The sequence below is a fragment of the Aotus nancymaae genome, unplaced genomic scaffold (assembly GCF_030222135.1).
Source record: "Aotus nancymaae isolate 86718 unplaced genomic scaffold, 86718_ANA_hifiasm-v0.15.2.pri h1tg000059l, whole genome shotgun sequence".
Lineage (NCBI taxonomy): Eukaryota > Metazoa > Chordata > Mammalia > Primates > Aotidae > Aotus > Aotus nancymaae.
Window position 1 is genome coordinate 55,432,804 of NW_026988473.1, and position 23,559 is coordinate 55,456,362.

At 38.6% G+C, this 23,559-nt stretch overlaps 1 protein-coding gene and 2 pseudogenes across 1 annotated transcript in view; 1 reads left to right on the plus strand and 2 right to left on the minus strand.

Annotated features, from left to right (window-relative positions):
* RRM1 (ribonucleotide reductase catalytic subunit M1) overlaps positions 1 to 23,559 on the minus strand; it is a 44,106-nt gene that overhangs the window by 8,244 nt on the left and 12,303 nt on the right. Inside the window, exons 4-15 of the mRNA XM_064365238.1 lie at positions 21,995 to 22,095; positions 20,133 to 20,192; positions 17,762 to 17,801; positions 17,356 to 17,518; positions 11,078 to 11,219; positions 9,594 to 9,677; positions 7,810 to 7,971; positions 7,345 to 7,424; positions 6,186 to 6,387; positions 2,407 to 2,556; positions 1,984 to 2,205; positions 52 to 128 (exon numbers count right to left, since the gene is read on the minus strand). Coding sequence (XP_064221308.1) covers positions 52 to 128; positions 1,984 to 2,205; positions 2,407 to 2,556; positions 6,186 to 6,387; positions 7,345 to 7,424; positions 7,810 to 7,971; positions 9,594 to 9,677; positions 11,078 to 11,219; positions 17,356 to 17,518; positions 17,762 to 17,801; positions 20,133 to 20,192; positions 21,995 to 22,095 — 1,483 coding nt within the window. The remainder of the gene's footprint in view (positions 1 to 51; positions 129 to 1,983; positions 2,206 to 2,406; positions 2,557 to 6,185; positions 6,388 to 7,344; positions 7,425 to 7,809; positions 7,972 to 9,593; positions 9,678 to 11,077; positions 11,220 to 17,355; positions 17,519 to 17,761; positions 17,802 to 20,132; positions 20,193 to 21,994; positions 22,096 to 23,559) is intronic.
* LOC105720364 (large ribosomal subunit protein eL19-like) lies at positions 2,563 to 6,176 on the minus strand (annotated as a pseudogene).
* LOC105720363 (small ribosomal subunit protein eS1-like) lies at positions 12,260 to 13,098 on the plus strand (annotated as a pseudogene).

The following is a 23,559-nucleotide window of genomic DNA, read 5'->3' on the forward strand; positions in this document are numbered from 1 at the left end:
GAGAACCTAAACCCTTCTGCCTTCAGAGCTACTTTACATCTCTTCACTTACTTCGCAATCTTCTCCTTGAGAAGGTTCCAGTCCCATAGGTCTGTGGGAGTAACATTCCACATATCATACTGAAGAATCTAAGGAATACACAACTCAAATTTATTCTACAGCAAGTTAAAACTATGACCAAAAAAAAAAAAAGACTAGCTGCCATGTCCCCACATCCCAAACAAATGCTGTCTTCTAATCGACCTCTATGAGGAATACATGCTCTAGAGATTTTCCTGGACAAAATTTCATGTAGTCATATTAATCAGAAGTAGGTTAAGAAAGCTGATTATCCCATATCATATCTACAAACCAGAAAACTCTAACATTCATGAAAGCATGTGGCTGATACATTCTTTTTTTTGTTACTTTAACCTTGTCTTTCTTCATTGCCTTGATCTGTCCCTTGATCTGTTTACTTAGCTAAAAACACCTATTTTCTAATAACCACAGATTAGATTTTCTAATACCAGCAGGAATGTCAGAAATAAAATTAACATTTTATGTAGAAAAGAATCACACTACTGATAATAAAGGCAGTAGGGAAGGCAGAATTCTAAGACAGCTCCCCAGATTCCCACACCTTAGTGCACAGGCTGTTTATAATCTCCACTTGAGTGTGGACATGACCTGAGAATAGGATGGATGCCATTCCAGTGATTATGGCAAAGGTGAAAGGTTTCTGCAGGTGTAATTAAGGTTGTAAATCAGTTGATTCTGAGTTAAATAAAAGGAAGATTACGCCAGGAACAGTGACTCATGCCTGTAATCCCAGCACTTAGGGAGGCCGAGGCAGGCGGATAACCTGAGGTCAGGAATTTGAGAGCAGCCTGGCCAACATGGTAAAACCCATCTCTACTAAAAATACGAAAATTAGACAGACGAGATGGCACACACCTGTAATCCCAGCTACTTGGGAGAACTGAGGCAGGAGAATCGAATCGCTTGAACCTGGGAAGCGGAGGGTCCAGTGATGTGAGATCACACCACACACTCCAGCCTGGGTGACAAAGTGAGACTCTGTCCCCCCCAAAAAAGGCAGTGGGGGGGAGGTGGAAAGGTGAGAGGGCAATTATCCTATGTAGACCTGACTTATCAGGTGAAAACCCTCAAAAGAGAGACCAGACTATGTCCCATTTGAAATGAGAGATGGTCTCCCCGACTGGCCTTAAAGAAGCAAGATGCCATGAATTCTCGAAATATATTCTGCCAACAACCAGGTGAGCCTGGAAGAGAACTCTTTGCCTCAGATGAGACCACAGCCCGTACCAACATCTTGAACACAGACACAAAAAAGGCCCAGCTAAGCTAAGTCTGGACTCTTAACCTGTGGAAACTGTGAGATAATGAATGCATGTTTTAATCCACAGAACTAACACAAGCAGCATCCCTCTTACATTATTTTAGCAATGACTAGTTCTAAATAAGAGATTAAAACAGAATATCCTTTTGACTCCAGAGGACAAAGGTATTAAAGTTTTCTACGGCTGGTGCAACAAATTACCAAAAACTTGTTAACTTAAAATAACAAAAATTTATTATCTTATAGTCTGAAGACCAGAAGGCCAAAATCAACATGTTGGGAGGGCCACACTCCCTCCAAAGTCACTAGAAGAGATTCTGTTCCTTGCCTCTTATAGTGGATATCAGCATTCCAAGGCTTGTGGTTGTAACACTCCCATTTCTGCCTCCATAGTCATGTTGCTTCCCCTTCTGTGTCTCTTGCTGGACAACTGTCATTAGATTTAGAGCCCACCTGGATAATCTAGGTAAATCTCCTTATCTCAAGGTTCTTAATTACATCTGTAAAAACCCTTTTTTGAACCAAATAAAATGAAATTCACAGGTTCCAGGAATTAGGATGTGGACATATCCTTTTGTGGGGTCACCATTCAGTCCACTACAGTTACTTACAGACAAAAACAATTTCATCCATATACTTACTCCTTTGCTAACTGGAGAGCCCTCATAGGTTTCATATGGTCCATGCTCCTTGGCAAGGTCACAGCTGGCTTCCAGGGCTCCGTAATAAATAGTTTCGAAGATCTGCTTATTCAATAACTGGGCTTCTGCACTCTCAAAAGGGTATCTCATCAGGATAAAAGCATCTGCCAGACCTTGTACCCCAATTCCAATGGGGCGATGACGTTTATTTGATAGGAATGCCTTTGTGTCAACAGATTTTAAAGGAGAAAACATTACTGAACAGGAAAAGCAACATTCTACACCAAATGAAAGAGACTACCTCTTTTATCTCAGTTTTCTCACACCATTTTATTGACAACCATTTAAATGATGACTTGCAGATCATGACTGATTCAATTTGGATTTCAATCATTGCCAATAAGGAGAGAAATCTATTCATACCTCTGGTACAGGATAGTAGTTTATATCAATAATTTTATTCAAGTTTCGGACAATGACTTTAGTGACTTCAGCCAACTTCTGAAAGTCATATGTGTGTTCTGATGTGACATACATATTCAGGGCCAGGGAAGCCAAATTACAAACAGCAACCTGGAATGTAAAAAAAAAGTCAAGAATCACACAATTTTTATTTCTACTATCTGTGTCAATCACACCACCATGTGAGCCTCTAATACTCTCAGACATTAAAATTTTAAATGTTTATATTTGACTTCTCCCTCTTCATCATTCATCAATCTATTTCTAAATCCCACTGATTCTATTTCAATACCTAGTCATATATGTTAGTTATAACATGCATCAGCAAAATAAGCTAGAGAACCCAGTGTTCCACAGTACCCATCTCTATTACCAGACATATATCACACTATGTTATAATTAACTTTTTACATACACTTATCTCAGTATTCAGTAGATGAGTGCCTACAATATGGTAGCCACTGGCTACATGTGTCTATTTAAAATGAAATAAAATTTGAGTTAAAATTTGAGTTTTTCAGTTGCACTAGTCATGTTTCGAATGTTCAATAGCTACCAGATACAGAATATTTCCATCACTGCAGAAAGTTCTTCAAAACACACGTCTACCTCACCTCACTGATACTCTGATAAGCTCTTAGCAACAAAGGATCCTAATTTGTGAATTTCAAAAAAGCTCTTCCAGTGATTCCTCCACTACACTATACTAGGCAGTGAGCTTCTTCACACAAGGATCACATCTTGTTTATATTTATATTTATAGCACTAGCAACACATCTGGCATACAGTAAGTCTTGATAATGTTGAATGAATATACTTTCTTTTCCATTTGGATTACGACCATCCCAACCCAAAGTCTCAACTTCTCTCACCTGGCATCAGTTGAACTCTTGATGCCCTTCACATCAACTCCATTCTACACATGTTGCCAAATACCCATTTTTAAAATATAGCTTGAATCACAGAAGTCTAATAAATGCCAGGGAGAAAAATAGGCAGGAAAAGAAGACAGAGAGTACTGGGGATAAAGATGAAGGGGTGTCATTTTTAAACAGAGTTGTCAAGAAAAACCTCACTGAAAATGTTGCATATGAACAAAGAACTAACAGGTTAGAAACCAAACTATGTGGCTATGGGGAGAGGGGGTGCATTTTAACATTCATGTGGCAAGAAAGAGCAAAAATCTTCAGGTAGGACCACGTCTGACATGTTTGAGAAACAGCAAAAAAATTAATAGGGTTGGAGCACAGTGAAAAAAGGGGAAAGTAATCGCAGATGAGGTAGGTTAGGACTTTGAAGGGCATTGTAAGAACTCTGGATGGAAAGGAATGAATAACTGAAACATGCTACAACATGAATAACCCTTAAGAACATGCTAAGTGAAAGAAGCCTGACACGAAAGGCCACATGTTATACGATTCCATTCATATGGAATGTCCACAGTGTCCACAAATCCAGAGACAGAAAATATATTGGTGGTTGTCAAGGGCTGAGGGAAGAAGGGAATAGGGAGTGACTGCTAATGGGTACAGGGTTTCATTATCTAGAGTCATAAAAATGTACTACAATTAGATGGTGGTAATGGTTGCGCAGACTTGCAGATATACTAAAAAACACCGAATTATACATTTTTTACAAGAGTGAATTATATCTCAATTTACAAAAAGAACTTGAGGTCTCAGTGAGCCACACTCCAGCCTGGGCAACAGAGTAAGATCTCAGTCTTGACTCAAAAGAAAAAAAGAATTCTGCATGAGTTGGCAAGCCAAAAGTAGTTTTGTGCAGACAAATGACATTATCTGGTTTTTATTTTAAAAAGGTCACATTAGTCTCTATAATATAATCTATCTTGCATAATAGTTACTTGAATACATGTCAATTTATTCCAACTAAATTAGAAGTTTCCAGAGGGCAGCATATTTGTTTATATTTTCAGAGCATTTAACACTGTTTTACATATAGCTGGTACTCAATAAATTTTGAATTAAACTGTAACCTTAGCAGTATATTTTATTCAATTTCCATTTACTTTCTAACTTTCCATTTGCCTTTTTTTAAGGTCCTAGAATTGAGGATCTACTCCTTTCTCATTTCCATAGTTTACATGCAATATCAAAGCAGCCTGTCATCCAACTACTGCAACAATCTCCCTAGGCTAATCTCTAACCTCTTCTCACAACAAGACACTATTTGTTGCTATTTGATGCTAGTTTCCTGTCAGAAACCTACAAGGGCTTCCTAACTCTGTGACATGTCAGCTTCTACCCTCCATCTCCCTTCCCCCAGCCATAGCCATCTCTCCATATTCCAATGATTAATCTACTTGTACCATCAAAACAAATTTACTTGACACCCTGCACAAAACCCAGCCCCATCTCTGATGTATTATACAGACCACTCTTTCCAAATGGAAAGCTCTTCTCTAAAACTTTTTTTTAAAACACCAAATCCATGTCCCATTTCTAGCCTTAATTCTTCTGTGAAGTCTTTTTCCAGACTTGAGATTAGAATTTTATCTCACCATTCACTGAAAGGACTCCCTATAAACTTACATTATTTTTTTGTTGTTGTTTTTGTTTTTTTGTTTGTTTTGTTTTGAGATAGGGTCTCATTTTGTCACTCAGGATGGAGTACAGTGACACAATCTCAGCCCACTGCAGCCTCCACTTTCCCGGCTCAAGGCTTACTTTTTTTTAAGCAAATAATGGCTTGTTTTATTTTAATGGCTGATTTATGTAATCACGGAGGACAGTATGTACAGACAAAGGGGGAGCTTTTACTTCTGGTCTTTTCCTCCTTGGACAAAGTCTTGATGATCTCCTCCTTCTTGGCCTGGAGTCACTCTTCACGGCACTTGCGTGCTTCCTTGGTCTTAGACCTGCAGGCCTCAGCCTGGTCAGCCAGGAGCTGTTTGTGGGCCTTGTCTGCCTTCAGCTTGTGGATGTGTTCCCTGAGAATCCGCTTGATTTTGAACACATTCCCCTTCACCTTCAGGTACAGGCTGTGATACATGTGGCAATCAATCTTCTTAGATTGCCAGTATCTTCTGAGCAGCTGGCGCAGAATCCTCATTCTCCTCATCCACGTGACCTTCTCTGGCATTTGGGCATTGACTGTACCCTTACACTTACCTATGCCCATGTGCCTGCCTTTCCAGCAGGCCAAGGTGTTTTTCCAGCATCAGCCCAGGAATGGACCGTCACAGGCTTGTGGATGATCAGCCCATCTTTGATCAGCTTCTGGATCTGCTGATGAGAGTTGGCACTGGCGATTTCATTGGTCAGATTGGGGTCCAACCAGACCTTCTTGCTATAGCAAAGGACTCTAGAGACAAGCCTCTTCTGAAGCCTGAGCATACTCATTTATGGCTGTGGCCACAGCAGTGAAAGGAAAGAGCCAAGGCTTACACACCTTTAATTGAATGTACATCCTAACACATTTTTGTATGTGTCCTAAACCCACATAACTGCATATTTCTATTTTTCTTGAGTAAATATTATTACAATGATGCATGTATAAGAAAAAACTGAGTCTTTCCCATATAGCTTAGACTAAAAAGCATTTATAGGCACAGATCATATCCCTTCCTTCCTTTGCTATCTGACTTTATTAGTGTTCTTCTACTTACAACTATGAAAACTCCCTTCACTCATCTCAACTGAAATGAAGTGAGGAATTCACAAACAGTAACTGCCTAAGGTCTTTTTCTTAGTACTCTAGGAAGAATTTTTTCTACCTACCTCATCTTTGCTGGTGTACTCTACTATTTCTGTGCACAGGTTGCTGCATTTGATGGTTCCCAGGTTCTGCTGGTTGCTCTTCCGATTACAGGAATCTTTATAGAGCATATACGGGGTACCTGTCTCTGTCTGAGACTCGATGATGGCATACCAAAGCTGCTGAGCTTTCACAACTTTGCGGACACGACGCTGTTTCTCATAACTGACAGGCACAGAAAATATTATTTAATATTCCCTAAAAAAATCGTTATTGTAGACAACTTGGAGACATTAAAATATAAAGTTATGAAAACTCTTTAATTTTTTCTAAGTTTTGCTAAAGAAAAAAAAAAATGAATACAATATTTATTTTACTCTGGCTAAAGCCATAGAGGAAAATGAGGCAGTTTTAGCCTTCTGCAAATGATCCCAATCCCACTAAACCAAATAATACCTTTCATAATAAAAAGGAGTAAAAACGAAGGAAGTCAAATCTCTTAATATTGTGCTAATTTTTTTTTTTGAGACGGAGTTTTGCTCTGTCATCCAGGCTGTAGTGCAGTGGCACAATCTCAGCTCACTGCAACTGCTGGCTTCCAGGTTCAAGCGATTCTCCTGCCTCAGCCTCTCAAGTAGTTGGGACTACAGGTATATGCACCACCACACCCAGCTAATTTTTGTATTTTTACTAGAGACAGGGTTTCACAATGTTGGCTAACCTGGTCTCAAACTCCTGACCTCAAGCGATCCATTTGCTTTGGCCTCCAGAAGTGCTGAGATTACAGGTGTGAGCCACTGCACCTGGCCTATTGTGCTACTCTAAAACTATTGACATATGTGTCCTAGTCACTCATGATTCCTTTATGCAATATAAAGCATAACTTATAAAAAGTACTGTATGACAAAGTACAATAATAACCCTGCTAGTCATCTTCTTAATTTTTATAAGAATCAATAAAAAATCCCAAGAACCTATTTATACATCCCAAAGTTTGAAGAAAGACAAAGACACGACTCAGTTTTGGTGAAGAGTCAGGAAGCAAATCTGACTGAAATTTTTAGTTACTTTTTCTCTTAGATGCTTCAGAAGATTCTTGACAAGAACTTTTGATATTTGGACCCCTGGAATAAGAGAAATCATGGTAAAACATTATTGTTTTCTTTCATATTTTTCCCATACCTTTCATATAGTTTCTCAAATTCCTCTCCCCAAACCTCATCCAGACCAGGACACTCATTTGGACACATCAAAGACCAGTCCTATAAAAAAAAGGACAAAACCACACCCATTAAGAAACTTCAAATAACCAACCATAATCCATTAGAAACATTGCAAGCATAAGGTGACTTTCATAAGCTCTCTTGGAAATGTGCTGTAGAAATAATCATTTTCAAGTCTAGGCCCAAACATCTAGGTCTGCCTGTTTATACATGACCTTTTAAGCATTTAGGTCACATAGCATCTACTTTAGCAAATAGACATATAAGAAGACCAGCAGCACGGCATCTCTTAACTTGTACAGAATGCCTTCTGTGGCATCACACATAGATGGGCTCTTCCTAAGCATGACTTAAGGTGACTGACTAAAAAAGAGAAAGCTCATGTGAATCAAGTTGCCATTACCAACAGGTACCTATTTCTCACCTGATTAGTCTCCACTCGTTTCATGAAGAGATCCGGAATCCAAAGAGCAAAAAAAAGATCTCTGGCACGCTGTTCTTCCTTTCCTGTGTTCTTCTTTAAATCAAGGAATTCAAAGATGTCTAAATGCCAAGGCTCCAGGTAAATAGCAAATGCCCCAGGACGCTAGTGATAAATAAATCATAATTCTTTTCAGAATAGAAATGAAACAAAGAAACATCATGTCCCCCAAAACACTTTTATAGTATCTCCTTTGATCTTCACTATAATGAATTAAATAACATAAATAAAAGTATGAGTTTTCCGTATATAACTATAAAAGTAATATTTTATAATTCTATGAGTAAAAAAGAACAAATGATATAAAGAAAATGTGAAACAAGAAAGATTAACTTTTCTAAAATGACATGACGAACTACAGATGGAGCCTCCTCTTCAGCAATAGCCCAGCTCACTTTACACCACATGACATGTACATAAAGCCCAAAGGAAGTTGCTTTGACAATATAAGCCATGCTCTTACTGAAGGTCAAAAAGCTGATCTGTCTTATCAAGGTCCCCAAGTCCATCAAAAAGAAATTTATAAACTAACAGGTGATTAGTATGTCTATGGTCGCAAAAGGCAGATTCTAGTTGCAAACTACCCTGTTGATAAAATCAGGTAAACAACCCAATTCTCTCAATTTTACTGTTTCTTCTATCAATTAGGGAGAGTTTTTGTTTGTTTGTTTTGTTTTGTTTGAGACAAGGTCTAGCTCTATCACCTAGGCTGGAGTGCAGTGTTGCAATCTCAGCTCACTGCAACCTCCTGCCTACCAGGCTAAAGCTATCCTCCCACCTCAGCCTCCTGAGTAACTGAGACTACAGGCATTCACCATAACGCCTGGCTAATTTTTGTATTTTTTGTAGAGATGGGGTTGCATCATGTTGCCCAGGCTGGTCTTGGACTCATGAGCTCAAGCGATCCACCCACTTCAGTCTCCCAAAGTGGGAGTCACCAGTACCCAGCCAATTAGGGAGAGTTTTGTTGTTCCAGTTTTTGTTTTTGTTTTTTTTAAGAAAAACCTAGGCCAGATGCAGTGGCTAACACCCGTAATCCCAACACTTTGGAAGGCTAAGGCAGGTAGATAGCTTGAGCCTAGGAGTTTGAGACCAGCAAGAAAGTGAGACCCCATCCTAACAAAATGTATAAAAATTAGTTGGGTGTGGCTGCACAGGCTTATGGTCTGAGCTACATGGGAGGGCTGAGGCAGAAGGATCACTTACATCCGGGAGGTCAAGGCTATGGTGAGCCAAGATAGTGCCATTACACTCCAGCCTGGGTGATAAGAGAGAGACAAAAAAAAGAAAAAAAGAAAAACCTAGACCAGATATCACACCTATTTCAAGGTTACATATTTATATAAGTTATAACTTGAGAAATTCTTTGCAAATAAACTATCACATATGAAAGCTGAATAGATCGGTGGCTGCCTAGAGCCAGGGATAAAGTATGTGTGGGAAGGGGTGACAGGATCACTGAATGTAAAGGTATATGAGGGAGGAAAGATTTTGGGGTAATGGAAATGTTCTACCTCTTTATTAATGTGATTACACAAATGTATACATTTGTCAAAATCCATCAAACTGTACATTTAAAGTATATGCACATTAAAATAATTATACCTCCTCAAATTGATTTTACAAGTAAAAAAAAGTAATTAGAAACTACACATAAATGAACCATCTTAAGTATCTATTAGCACCTTCAGTTCTGATTTCCAGTACTTTCAAGTTATGGAGCCTACCTTGTTCCCACCTTGATCCACATATCGAGCTGTGTTGTTATATACTCTTAGCATCGGTACAAGGCCATTGGAATTGCCGTTAGTCTAAAAGAGAGACCATGATAGAAAAGACAGAGGGCACTCGGCAAAGAAAAGAACAAAATGGCCCCATTCTTTTGTTAAAAAAGATGCCTAATTTCTAGGTAGCAGGGTATGAAATTTTACCTGCTCTCTATCTCTACTTCTGCTTTGGAAAAATAATGCCCAAATCAAATCAACAAAATGTTGAATAAATTACAATTACGTACTAAGTTACTTCATGGCATTTCTAATTTACTATGAGTTATAACAATTACAAGTCAAAGGGATCCAAAATTAAGGTAGCTAAATTTAAACTCTACATCTTCTAAAGGTCATTATATAAAGATACACTTTGGGTAAAGTTAAAAAAAAGAGTATAAACGCTACTACAATGCCTTTTCCCAAAAGAATTCAAGGCAATTTACAATAAGAATTATATGCAATGGGTATATCAGGGCAATAAATAAGGTAAAAGGAGATTCTCAGCAATAATTGGACTCTGGAATGATGTTAATAAAATAGAGACTCTTATGACTAGAAGATATTTCATCAAATTATTTAAATAACCCTTCTGATCCCAACACAAGCCTTTAAACAATCTAGAAAGATAAGTGAGCAATGACTCACTCTACCATTATGTAAAAGTGCTGTATATATCAAACCTCCTCCAAAACATCACATAATGGAATAATTTCCTTCTGGAACTTTATTCTACAGGATTAGATACTTTCTTCACCTTACAGAAAAGGAAACAAATTCAGATATAAAATAACTAACTCTAGGCCACATTACTAGTAAGTAGTGGAGCTAGGATTTAAATCCAGGTCTAACTCAAAACCATTATCTTGACTCCCAGTGAACAGTAAACTAACAAAGGGCTAGAGTTTACAACACAAAGTTTCAATGCATAAAGCTTGAATCCTGGCTCTACAGCATATTAAGTGACTGATCTCAGAAAGTAACAACTTTCTACATCTCAATCTCCTCACTTGTAAAATTAGACAATGGTGCCTTTATTCACAAGGTTATTTTACAGAATAAAATTCCTGGTATGAGTCTATAATCATAGCTACCTCATAGGGTTGTAGTAAGGGTCAAATGAGTACTTCATGTAAAACAGTCATAACAGACTTAACATATAGTAAGCAATCAATAAATGATAGCTGCTCTTACTACTGCTAAAATAAGCCAGAATTCTAAATCCTGAGCTAAAAAGGATTCTAGAGATTATCTAGTCAAATCTAAACCTCTAATAACAGATGAAAATGAAGCCAGAAGTGAAATGACTCACTCCAAGTTACATAGCCTTCTAGTAATTAACAGAGACCCTGGACTCCCAAACAATAGCATATGCCCTCTCAATCATAAACCTGTTTGCTTTTAGAGTTGAGTCCCCCTTTAAAAGTCAAATAGCAGAAACTTACCCCAGCAATGTAGCTGCCAGTAGCTCGAATACAACTCACAGCAACACCAATTCCTCCAGCAGACTTAGAAATCAATGCACATTGCTTTAGAGTGTCATAAATGCCTTCAATGCTGTCATCTTTCATACTCAGAAGGAAACAGCTACAGGGGGAAAAAATGTCTCAACTTAGAGCAAGGAAATGAAGTGGAGTCACAAAAGGGATTATTCAATATGAAGACACTAAGTTAGGCAAAAAAAAAAAAAAAAAAGTTGAAGTTTAGAAAGTTCCTTAGTGTTTTTCAAAGGAAAAAAACCGACTTTACTGTATATGACACAATAAAACATATAAAAATATCGTTTTGAAATAATCTTGCTGCCTCCCCTAGATAGTAGTAAGCCTAAGAGGAAGTCTTATAAGTCTAAAATATTAACCTTCATTTTCACCAGATTGCAAATGTGCCATTTTCACATTTTTCATGCAAATTCATAAACATACATCACAGTCTTTTCAAGTTGTTAGTAAGCTGAGAAAAATAAACATTTATGAAAATAATCTATCCAGTGGTCAACCCTTTCTTTGATATGTCTACCAAAATTAAAGCTCCTTTACAGTCTTTTTAAAGACAACCCCTTTACTTCCACTTTGAATCTCATCCCACTGCTTTGAAAATTCAATCACACAAGTGGATTCTATCTACTGACTAGGTGTTTAATATTTAGACATTCAGAAAAACATAGAGAATGATGTAACAAATACTCTGTACTTGCCACCTACCTCAAAAAATTAGACACCACAAATATAGCCTCATTGCAGTCCCCTAACATTTTCAAGCATTTCTATTATGACATTTTTACATGTTCTACACTTAGAATTTTTCTGGTTGCATATCTATTTATCATTCTGCAACTTGTTTTAATTCAATATTGCTTTACAGAAATTAATCCTTTTGATACATATAAACAAACTTTATTTTCATTGCTATAAGGTATTCTATTGTAAATACATTTGTCCCATGTGCCTGTTGATGAACATCTGGATTATTTCCAATTCATTTGCTATTCCAAACAATGCTGCTATAAAAATTATTGAACATATCACCTTGTGTTTATCTCTAAGGATTTCTGTAGAATATTAACCTAGAAGAGTAACTGCTGGGTCAAAAGATATGTACATTGCCCTTTTGGCTCTCTGAGCAGCACCATGGCAGTTGGCAAGAACAAGTGCCTTACGAAAGGCAGCAAAAAGGAAGCCAAGAAGAAAGTGGTTGATCCATTTTCTAAGAAAGATTGGTATGATGTGAAAGCACCCACTATGTTCAATAAAAGAAATATTGGAAAGACGCTAGTCACCAGGACCCAAGGAACCAAAATTGCATCTAATGGCCTCAAGGGTCGAGTGTTTGAAGTTAGTCTTGCTGATTTGCAGAATGATGAAGTTGCATTTAGGAAATTCAAGCTGATTACTGAAGATGTTCAGGGCAAAAACTGCCTGACTAACTTCCATGGCTTGGATCTGATCTGTGACAAAATGTGTTCCATGGTCAAAAAACGGCAGACAATGATTGAAGCTCATGTTGATGTCAAGACTACCGATGGTTACTTGCTTCATCTGTTCTGTGTTGGTTTTACTAAAAAACGCAACAATCAGATATGGAAGACCTCTTACGCTCAGCACCAATAGGTCCGCCAAATCCGGAAGAAGATGATGGAAATCATGACGTGAGAGGTGCAGACAAATGACTTGAAAGAAGTGGTCAATAAATTGATTCCAGACAGCATTGGAAAAGACATAGAAAAGGCTTGCCAATCTATTTATCCTCTCCATGATGTCTTCGTTAGAAAAGTAAAAATGCTGAAGAAGCCCAAGTTTGAATTGAGAAAACTCATGGAGTTTCATGGTAAAGGCAGTAGTTCTGGAAAAGCCACTGGGGATGAGACAGGTGCTAAAATTGAACGAGCTGATGGATATGAACCACCAGTCCAAGAATCTGTTTAAAGTTCAGACTTATAATAGTGGCAAATAAAAAGTCTTTGTGAAAAAAAAAAGATATGTACATGTTTTACTTTACTAAAGATTCTCCAAAGTGGATGGACAAATCTATTTCTAGCAATGTATGAGATTTCCCTGTGCTCCACATTCTTGTCAACACTTGGAATTGTCAGTCTTTTTATCAGATGAATATAAAATATCTCATTATGTTAATTTTCATTTTCCTATTGCACAGTTTATTAACATCTCAGATGTTTATTAGCTAATCAAGTTTCTTCTTCCATGCATTTATTTGTTTATATCCTTTGCTCATGTTTCTATTTGGCTTTTTTTTTTTTTTTTTTTTTTTTTGAGACAGGGTTTCACTCTGTCACCCAGGCTGGAGTGCAGTGGCATAATCATAGATAGCTCACAGCAGCCTTGACCTCCTGGGCTTAAGTGATCCTCCCACCTCAGCCTCTCAAGTAGCTAGAACTACAGGTGTATACCACCATGCCTGGCTAATTTTCTACCTTTGTAGAGACAGGGTCTCACTATGTTGCTCAAGCTGGTTTTAAATTCCTGCCCTCAAGCCATCCTCTGCCTTGGCCTCCCAGGGTGTTGGAATTACAGGCAGGAGCCACTACACCTGGCCTTGTTTTTCCTATAATCCCTCGATAGTTAAGATGTTACAAGTATTTTCTCCCAGTCTGAAACTTGTTATTCTTTTTTTGAGATGGAGTCTCACTCTGGTGCCCAGGCTGAAGTGTAGTGGAGTGATGGTGGCTCACTGCAAACTCCGTCTCCCAGTTCAAGTGATTCTCATGCCTCAACCTCCTGAGTAGCTAGGATTACAGGCATACGCTACCACACCTTGCTGATAATTGTATTTTCAGTAAAGACGGGGTTTCACCATGTTGGCCAGGGTGCTCTTGAACTCCTGACCTCAGGTGATCCACACACCTTGGCCTCCCAAAGTGTGAAACTTGTTGTTTGACTTTGCTTTTGGTCACAGAAGTTTTTAATTTTAATGTAGTCAACTTTTCCAATATTTTGCTCTATGGTGTTTTGCTCTGAGGTCCTATTATATATTCTCCTATCAAGATGTAAGTGGAGATAGGCCAGGCTCGGTGGCTTACGCCTGTAATCCCAGCACTTTGGGAGGCCGAGTGGGTGGAATACCTAAGGTCAGGAGTTCGAGACCAGCCTAGCCAACAGGGAGAAACCCCATCTCTACTAAAAATACAAAAATTAGCTGGGTGTAGTGGTGTGCCTCTGTAATTCTAGCTACTCAGGAGGCTGGCGCAGGAGAATTGCTTCAATCCAGGAGGAAGAGGCTGCAGTGAACCAAGATTATGCCACTGCACTCCAGCCTGGGCAACAGAGTAAGACCCTGTCTTAAAAACAAAAGAGTAAATGATGGACCATATATATGACAGTGGTCATCCAGTAATCTAAGGTTAACTTATTATTGAAGTAAGAAAATATTTTAAAAATAAATTTAGTGTGTACAAGGTTTGTAAAGTCTCGTCAGTAATGTACTAGACCTTCATATTCTTTTTTTTTTTTTTTTTTTTTTTTTGAGACGGAGTTTTGCTCTTGTTGCCCAGGCTGCAGTACAGTGGCGCAATCTTGGGTCACTGCAATCTCTGCCTTCTGCGTTAAAGCAATTCTCCTGCCTCAGCCTCCCAAGTAGCTGGGACTGCAGGTACCTGCCACCACATCCGGCTAATTTTTCTATTTTTAGTAAGAGATAGGGTTTCACCATGTTGGCCAGGTTGGTCTTAAACTCCTGACCTCGTGATTCACCCACCTCAGCCTCCCAAAGTGCTGGGATTACAGGTGTGAGCCACCACACCCAGCTAGGCCTTCATATTCATTCACCACTCACTCACTAACTCACCCAAAACAACTTTCAATCCTACAAGCTCCATTCATGGTAACTGTCCTATACAGGTGTATCATTTTTTATCTTTTATAGGGTACTTTTACTGTGGTATGTTTGGATACATAAATACTTACCACTGTATTACAAAAGCCTACAGTATTCAGGAGTAATATGCTATACAGGTTTGTAGCCTATGGCAGCAACAGGCTATGCCATATACCCTATGTGTGTAGTAGGCTATACCATCTAGGCTTATATAAGTACACTGTATGATATTCGCACAAGGAAATCACCTTACCACGAATTTCTCAGAATATATCCCCATCGTTAAGTAATGCATGGCTGTATTTTAAGACTTAATTTTCTAACAGCTGAAGTACAGAAACTTAAATGATCAATGTATATTGAACTTATATCCAGATATTTTGCTGAAATCTTTTATTTCTAATATGTCTGCAGATGCTCTTGAGTTTCCTATGTAAAAAACATTTCTTTGAATCATTAGAGCTCTGTTCCCTCATTTCCAATCTTTTCTTTTTCTTATCTTACAATGCTGGCTCAGGCCTCCACTACCATGCTGAAAAAAGAGATGATACATCTAGGTTTTTATTGGATATCTTTTGCCAAATTAAGAAAGTTATTTTCTGGCTGGGTGCACTTTGGGAGGCCGAGGCGGGTGGATCACGAGGTCAAGAGATCGAGACCATCCTGGTCAACAAGGTGAAACCCTGTCTCTACTAAAAATACAAAAATTAGCTGGGCATGGTGGCGCACGTCCGTAGTCCCAGCTTCTCGGGAGGCTGAGGCAGGAGAATTGCTTGAACCCAGGAGGCGGAGGTTGCAGTGAGCCAAGATCACGCCATTGCACTCCAGCCTGGGTAACAAGAGCAAAACTTCGTCTCAAAAAAAAAAAAAAAAGGTTATTTTCTGTATCAATTTTGCTAAAGTGTTTTTTTATTATGAAAGAGAATTAAACTGCATAAAATGTTAATGCAATGAATTATATTAATGCATTTTTTTGATGTCAGCATGTTCTTGAATTCCTGAAACAAACCAAATTGATAATGGCATATTATTTTTTTTAATGTATTCCAAACTGTTAGTGTTCCTTTTCTCAACAAATGGCATCATCATTAATCCTGTTACTTAGTGCATCCATAAAAGCAAGAACCATTCTTGACCCACATTCTGTCAATTTGACCCCCTAAATATCTTTTATATATATATTTTTTTCATAATCAGGGTTATTACTCTGTTGCCTAGGCTATAGTGCAGTGGCATAATCATGGCTCACTGCAGCCTTGAACTCCTGACCTCAAGTGATCTTCCCACCTCAGCCTTCAAAAGTGTTAGAATTACAAGTATGAGCCACCATGCCTGGCCCTAAATATCTCTTGAATCTATCTGCGTCTGTCAATTTCTGCTTTCACCTCCCTAATCTAAACTACCACAATTTTTTTTTTTTGAGACGGAGTTTCGCTCTTGTTACCCAGGCTGGGGTGCAATGGCACGATCTCAGCTCACCGCAACCTCCGCCTCCTGGTTTCAAGCAATTCTCCTGCCTTAGCCTCCCGAGTAGCTGAGACTACAGGCGTGTGCCACCATGCCCAGCTAATCTTTGTATTTTTAGTAGAGACAGGGTTTCACCATGTTAGCCAGGATGGTCTCTAACTCCTGACCTCATGATCCGCCCACCTTGGCCTCCCAAACTGCTGGGATTACAGGCACAAGCTACCACTCCAGGCCTCACAATTTCTTATATAAATTGCTGTAAGAGTCCCCTAACTAGTTCTTGGCACTTACTTTCATTTTAAAACAACCCAATTGAAATATAATTCACACCGGGTGTGGTGGCTCACACCTGTAATCCCAGCACTTTGGGGAGGCCATGGCAGGTAGATCACCTGAGGTCAGGAGTTCAAGACCAGCCTGACCAACATGATGAAACCCCATTTCTACTAAAAATACAAAAATTACCCAGGCATGGTGGTGGAAGCCTGTAATCCCAGCTACTTGGAAGGCTGAGGCTGAAGAATTGCTTGAACCCAAGAGATGGAGGTTGCAGTGAGCTGAGATCATGTCACTGCACTCCAGTCTGGGTGACAGAAAAAGACTCCATCTCAAAAAAAAAAAAAAGGAAAGAAATATAATTCACAAATAATATAATTCCTCATTTAAAGTGTACTTACTCAATGGCTTTTAGTATACTCATACAGTTGTATAACCATCACAACAATCCAATCAATTTTAGAATGTTTTTGTTATAAGCATTTGTCTTTTCTCCAATTCATTTACCACATTACAGTCAGAGATCTTTCCAGAATCTAAATCTCATTTAATCAGAGCAGACAGTGATTAAATGTTCATCAAATTATTTTTTATGTGATGAACTGCCCAGTTTCTTCAGGTTAAAGTTTATTTCCCTACTCAAAACACATACCTAGAAAGTTGTGGACGGTTGGTACCAGCGTTGAAGAGAGTGGGCGAAGCATGAGTAAACCACCTCTCAGAAAGAAGATTATATGTTTCAATTGCTGCATCAATGTCTTCTTTGTGGATCCCCACAGATACTCTCATCAACATATGCTGTGGTCTTTCAGCCACTACAGACAAAAGAGAAGTTTTCACATGATGAGATATGTCAGAAAAAGTAGGATGGGATACATATTTGAATTTTAGAAAAGGATACCAAAAGCTTTATACTAATAAGCAGGACAATTACCCACAAACTAAACCTAAAGTCCAAAATGTTATCTAGAGTCTAAGTAGGAATATTAAGTAGCTCAAAGCTATACTTTCAATATAATGAATAGAAAATGTAGCACACAAACATGTTCATTTCTCACCTTTTCCATTGATCTTCAACAAATAAGACCGCTCTAGCGTCTAGAAAGAAACAACAAAAAATTTTCAGAGCACCATTTTTAAAGACAGTGGATATATCATCCACAATAAGACAATCTCAAATTTTCACTGTTTCTATAAAATTTTAAATGAAAAGAATAGCACATTTATTCTTCCTAGCTTCATCTGGAACATTATCATTGGCACTTTTTTTAAAAAAAACTTTTTAAAATGTTCTGTAGCAACATGGTCTCACTGTGTTACCCAGGCTGGTCTCAAACTCCTGAGCTCAAGGAATTCTCCCATCTCAGTCTCCCAAAGTGCTAGAATTACAGGCATTAAGTCACCATACCTGGCCTTATTGGCACGTTTGTTTTGGCAGAGACTGCATGAAAATTTCTGGAAAAAGCCAGCTCTATATCCATTAACAGCAGAAGTTGTAGTATTCATCATCATCGTCATCATCATCATCATCATCAACATCACAACAGCTAACACTTAAAAAGTGCCTGTAACATACTAGGCACTCATCTAAGCAACACATAAACTCATTTAATCCCCTGAGGACTCCTCATAGGGATTAAAAGAGCAACATATATATCAGAGAGTCCTCAGGGGATTAAATGAGTATATATGTTTGTTTGCTTTTTTTTTGGAGACAGAGTCTTGCTCTTTTGCCTAGGCTGGAGTACAGTGGCATGATCTTGGCTCACTGCAACTTCCGCCTCCTGGGTTCAAGCGCTTCTCCTGCCTTAGCCTCCCGAGAAACTAGGACTAGAGGAGCACGCTGCCATACCAGTCTAATTTTTTGTATTTTAGTAGAGATGAGGTTTCACCGTGTTACCCAGGCTGGTCTCAAACTCCTGAGCTCAGGCAATGTGCCCGCCTTGGTCTCCCAAAGTGCTAGGATTACAGGCGTGAGCCACTGCACCCGGCCTGAGTGTACATGTGGTCTAGAGCAGTGCCTAGTCTGGTATAGGCACTTTAATTTTTTTTTGGAGACAGAGTCTCACTGTCACCCAGGCTGGAGTGCAGTGGCATGACCTTTGCCCTCCAGGTGCAAGTGAGTCTCACATCTAACCATCCCAACTAGCTGAAATTACAGGCATGCACCATCATGCCCCATTAATTTTGTATTTTTTTTGTAGAGACAGCATTTCGCCATGAGGCCCAGGCTGGTCTCGAACTCCTGACCTCGGGATATCCACCCATCTGGCCTCCTAAAGTGCTAGGATTACAGGCATGAGCCACTGCCTCCAGCCTGTTATAGGCACTTTAAATTGAAATTTAAACTAAACTGGCCAGGTGCAGTGGCTCACACCTGTAATCTCAGCACTTTGGGAGGCCAAGGTGGGCAGATCACCTGAGGTCAGGAGATGGAGACCAGCCTGACCAACATGGCGAAACTCCATCTCCACTAAAAATACAAAAATCAGCTGGGCATGGTGGTGTGTGCCTGTAGTCCTAGGTACTCAGGAGGCTGAAGCAGGAGAACTGCTGATATCCGGGAGATGGAGGTTGCAGTGAGTCGAGATCGCACCAGTGCACTCCAGCCTGGGTGATAGAGTGAGACTCAGTTTCAAAAAAAAAATGTTTAACTTAAATTAAATGTATTGTTGGAATTTTATTTTTTCCCCATTCTAAAAAGGAGAAAACAAGCACAGAGAGATTAAATAACTTGCTAATAAGAAATAGAGCAGAGATTAGAATTCAGATGGACAGCAACATTCATGTTTTCATTCACTACATTATACTGTCTACCAATGCAAAAATACTTAGAATGGGCCAGGCACGGTGGCTCATGCCTGTAATCCCAGCACTTTGGGAGGCCGAGGCGGGTGGATCACGAGGTGAAGAGATCGAGACCATCCTGGTCAACACGGTGAAATCCCATCTCTACTAAAAATACAAAAAAAAAAAATTAGCTGGGCACTGTGGTGTGTGCCTGTAATCCCAGCTACTCAGGAGGCTGAGGCAGGAGAATTGCCTGAACCCAGGAGGCAGAGGTTGCGGTGAGCCGAGATCGCGCCATTGCACTCCAGCCTGGGTAACAAGAGCGAAACTCGGTCTCAGAAAAAAAAAAAAAAAAAAAAAAAAAATTACTTAGAATGTTATGAACTACTTATGGTAATTTATCTGCATAACTTCTCAGGTAATCCAGAAGTAATATGTGGAAAATTCAAAAAATGCAAATAGATAAGCTACCCTTGCCTTAATTCAAACCACCACCACTACCTTAACCCCACTAGTTCCCCAGGTCCATCCCAACTCCAAACAACTTATGGCCTTTATAACTGTCACCAAAACATAAACAAAATCCTGAATTTCATGATTTAAGTACAAATCCCCACATATTTGAAACCCATTATTTACCTTAAAGCCAAAGTAATTGTAAGAGAAATCTCGGTCATAGATAATAGCAGAATTCAGGCGCTAATAGGGGTGAAAAGAACCCATAATTAAATTAAAATAATTACTTATTTTCACAAAATCTGTTACCTCTCAGCCCTAACTCCAGAACTAAAATCAACACAGGATGCAATGAAGTAACACTAAGTATTATTACTGCAGAAGTCCATCTAACTTTTTTTAAAAAAGAAAGAAACTATATATATAAATTAAGTATCCTAATTAGGTTTAAAAACATGTATATTAAAACACTAGAAGATAATACACAAGTATATGTTGTGAAATTAAATGTAATTTTCTAAACTTTCACTATTCTGTTTATGGTATGTTTTGAAAGGGGGAAAAAACATGAGCATAAATGGGATTATATTATCATCCTTAAACATGTTTTTAGATTGACTATTAATCCAAAAGTATTGGTACTACATATTTACTAATATATACATTTATTTTAAAAACTAGCCTACCCCAAACCGCACATAACAGTATATATAGTGAACAATGACAGGAGGCCGGACTACGTTAATTCCGAGGCTCTTCAAAATCTATGGTCCTTTAACAAGTTTCAAACAAACCACTATTGTAACAGTAAGATTTTATATTTTAACCGGTCATTATGATAGAGTTTTTGTAGGCTATAAAGCCATTCAGAGGAAAATAAAAGCAATTACATACAAATAATCATTTTGGATAGAAAAAAATGAAACCAGGTTTTCAAAATACTGACAGTATTTCTACATAATGATCCATGTCTATGGACTAGAAAAACCTATATGAAAGTCTGCTTTCCTTTTCTCTTAAAATTTTAAGGTCATCTTTGTTGCTAAAGGCAGATATGGGCCCAGTATGACTATTAGAGAACTGAAATGCTTGACTATCAATATATACGTTTTTAGACACAGGTTTTGCTGCTGCTGCTGTATTTCTGTCTTCAACTTGTCTTCAAGATTACACAAATTAACAATACACAAACAACTCAGTTTTCTCTTAGTCTCTTGAACATCAGATACAAGTTCAGAGAGACAGTCAATTAATTATTCTATTACCTAAAGTTAAAAGTGGTCTCTAATCTGTCCAGAAATACATGGTAAATAAATCCTGTGTGTAAAAGGGCTGGCTAGGCTACATCTTTTCCCTTCTGACCTCTGGCATCTAGTTAAGAAAGAGGTTCAAACACAAGTGGGTAATTTTTAAGTTGCTGAGCATGAACTTTTAAAATTTTACCTGAGCAACCTTTTTGGGAGTCAGTTTGGCAATGTCTATCAAAATTTTGAATTCACATACACATTGGCTCAGCAATTCTACCGAAGGGATTTATCTTACAAATATATTCATCTATGGGCAAAACACCTACCATACAAGGATATTCACTGCAGTGAAAAGATGAAAAACAAATATTGATCACTAAAGGAATTCTTACACATACAAACATACAATAACAATATATGTATAAAATGGAATGTTATATAACTGTTAGAAAAAAATAGGTAAATTCATAAGGGCTGATATAGAACAAACAAGATATACTTACAAGTGAAAAAAGTATCAATGAAAACAGTATGCACAGCACAGTACCACTGAAAAGAAAAATATATATGTACACACATACACATGTATGCACTACACATGTATGTACAAAATAGCTCTGGAAAAATACATTTTAAAATGAAAAATCGAAGTTGTTTCTAGAGAGGAAAATCAGGAATCAGGGCACGAAACAGAATTAGTATTTACCTGTATCTTCTGTAGTGTTTAAATTTTCTAAAATGTGTGTATTATTAAAAAAGACTATCAAAAAATTTCCACCAGAAAAGTGTTATACATACATCTTTATTGGCCAAAACAATATCCAATGTCGACTTAGCCACCATGGGAGAATGTTTGCCATTATGTGGATTTATGTAGTTATACAGATCTTCCATCACATCTAAAAAAATACAACAAAAAATAAAAATATCAAGACCACTTAACAGTTAATTCAATCTTTAGGAAATAGTTGAAAACAGTAGTTCCACCCTTTTTTTCATCCCAACCCACCTCAGTGCCTAGCATATAAAGTGCTCAATAAACATATATATGTTGAAGAAATCTATAATACCTCATTTAAGGAAACAATCTTCTCGAGTTAAAGTGAATATAAGCTCTTGTAGTTTAAAATACATTCCTAAGGCTAGGCAGTGGCTCGTATCTGTAATCCCAGCGTTTTGGGAAGCTAGCCTCTCTCAGCCTCCTGAGTAACTAGAATGACAGGCACATACCACCATACCTTGTTAACGTTTTTAATTTTGGAGAAAATGGGAGTGATCACATAAAGAGTTTGCTTCTAATAACAAACGACAACTGTAACATTTTGTTTATCCCAGAACTTGTCAATAAATATTATTCATTTTTCCAACCATACAACCACCAAGTGCCTAAAGATGAGCTTTAAAAAAACAAAAGAGAAGGCCGGGCGTGGTGGCTCACGCCTATAATCCCAGCACTTTGGGAGGCTGAGGCGGGTGGATCACGAGGTCAGGGATCCAGACCATCCTGACTAACATGGTGAAACCCCATCTCTGCTAAAAATACAAAAAATTAGCCAGGCACGGTGGCATGCACTGTAGTCCCAGCTACTTGGGAGGCTAAGGCAGGAGAATCGCTGGAACCCAGGAGGCAGAGGTTGCAGTAAACCAAGATCATGCCATGGCACTCCAGCCTGGGTGACAGAGACTCCATCTCAAAAAAAAAAAAAAAGAGAGAGAGAGAGAGAGGGAGGCCAGGTGGGGTGGCTCATGCCTATAATCTCAGTGCTTTGGGAGGCCAAGGAGAGCAGATCACCTCAGGTCAGGAGTTTGAGACCAGCCTGGGCAACATGGTGAAACCCTGTCTCTATTAAAAATACAAAAATTAGCTGGTGTGGTGGCAGGTGCCTGTAATCCCAGCTATTTGGGAAGCTGAGGCAGGAGAATCACTTGAACCCGGGAGGCAGAGGCTGCAGTGACCTGAGATCATACCATTGCATTCCAGCCTGGGCAATAAGAGTGAACCTTCATCTCAAAAAAAAAAAAAAGAGAATAAAAAGCTTAAAGAACAAAGATCCATCAACCCTTTTATGCAGTAGGTAGGCAGCCTGGAGAAATAGGAAATTGTAGTCCCCTCTTTCCCACTAATTTACATATTCATATTTATTTTATTTACTGATTTATTTATTTTTTGAGACAGACTGTCACTCTATTGCCCAGGCTGGAGTACAGTGGCACAGTCTCAGCTCACTGCAACCTCCACCTCCCAGGTTCAAGCAATTCTTCTGCCTCAGCCTCCCAAGTAGCTGGGATTACAGGCCCCTGCCATCACACCTGGCTAATTTTTTGTATTTTTAGTAGAGACAAGGTTTCACCATGTTGGCCAG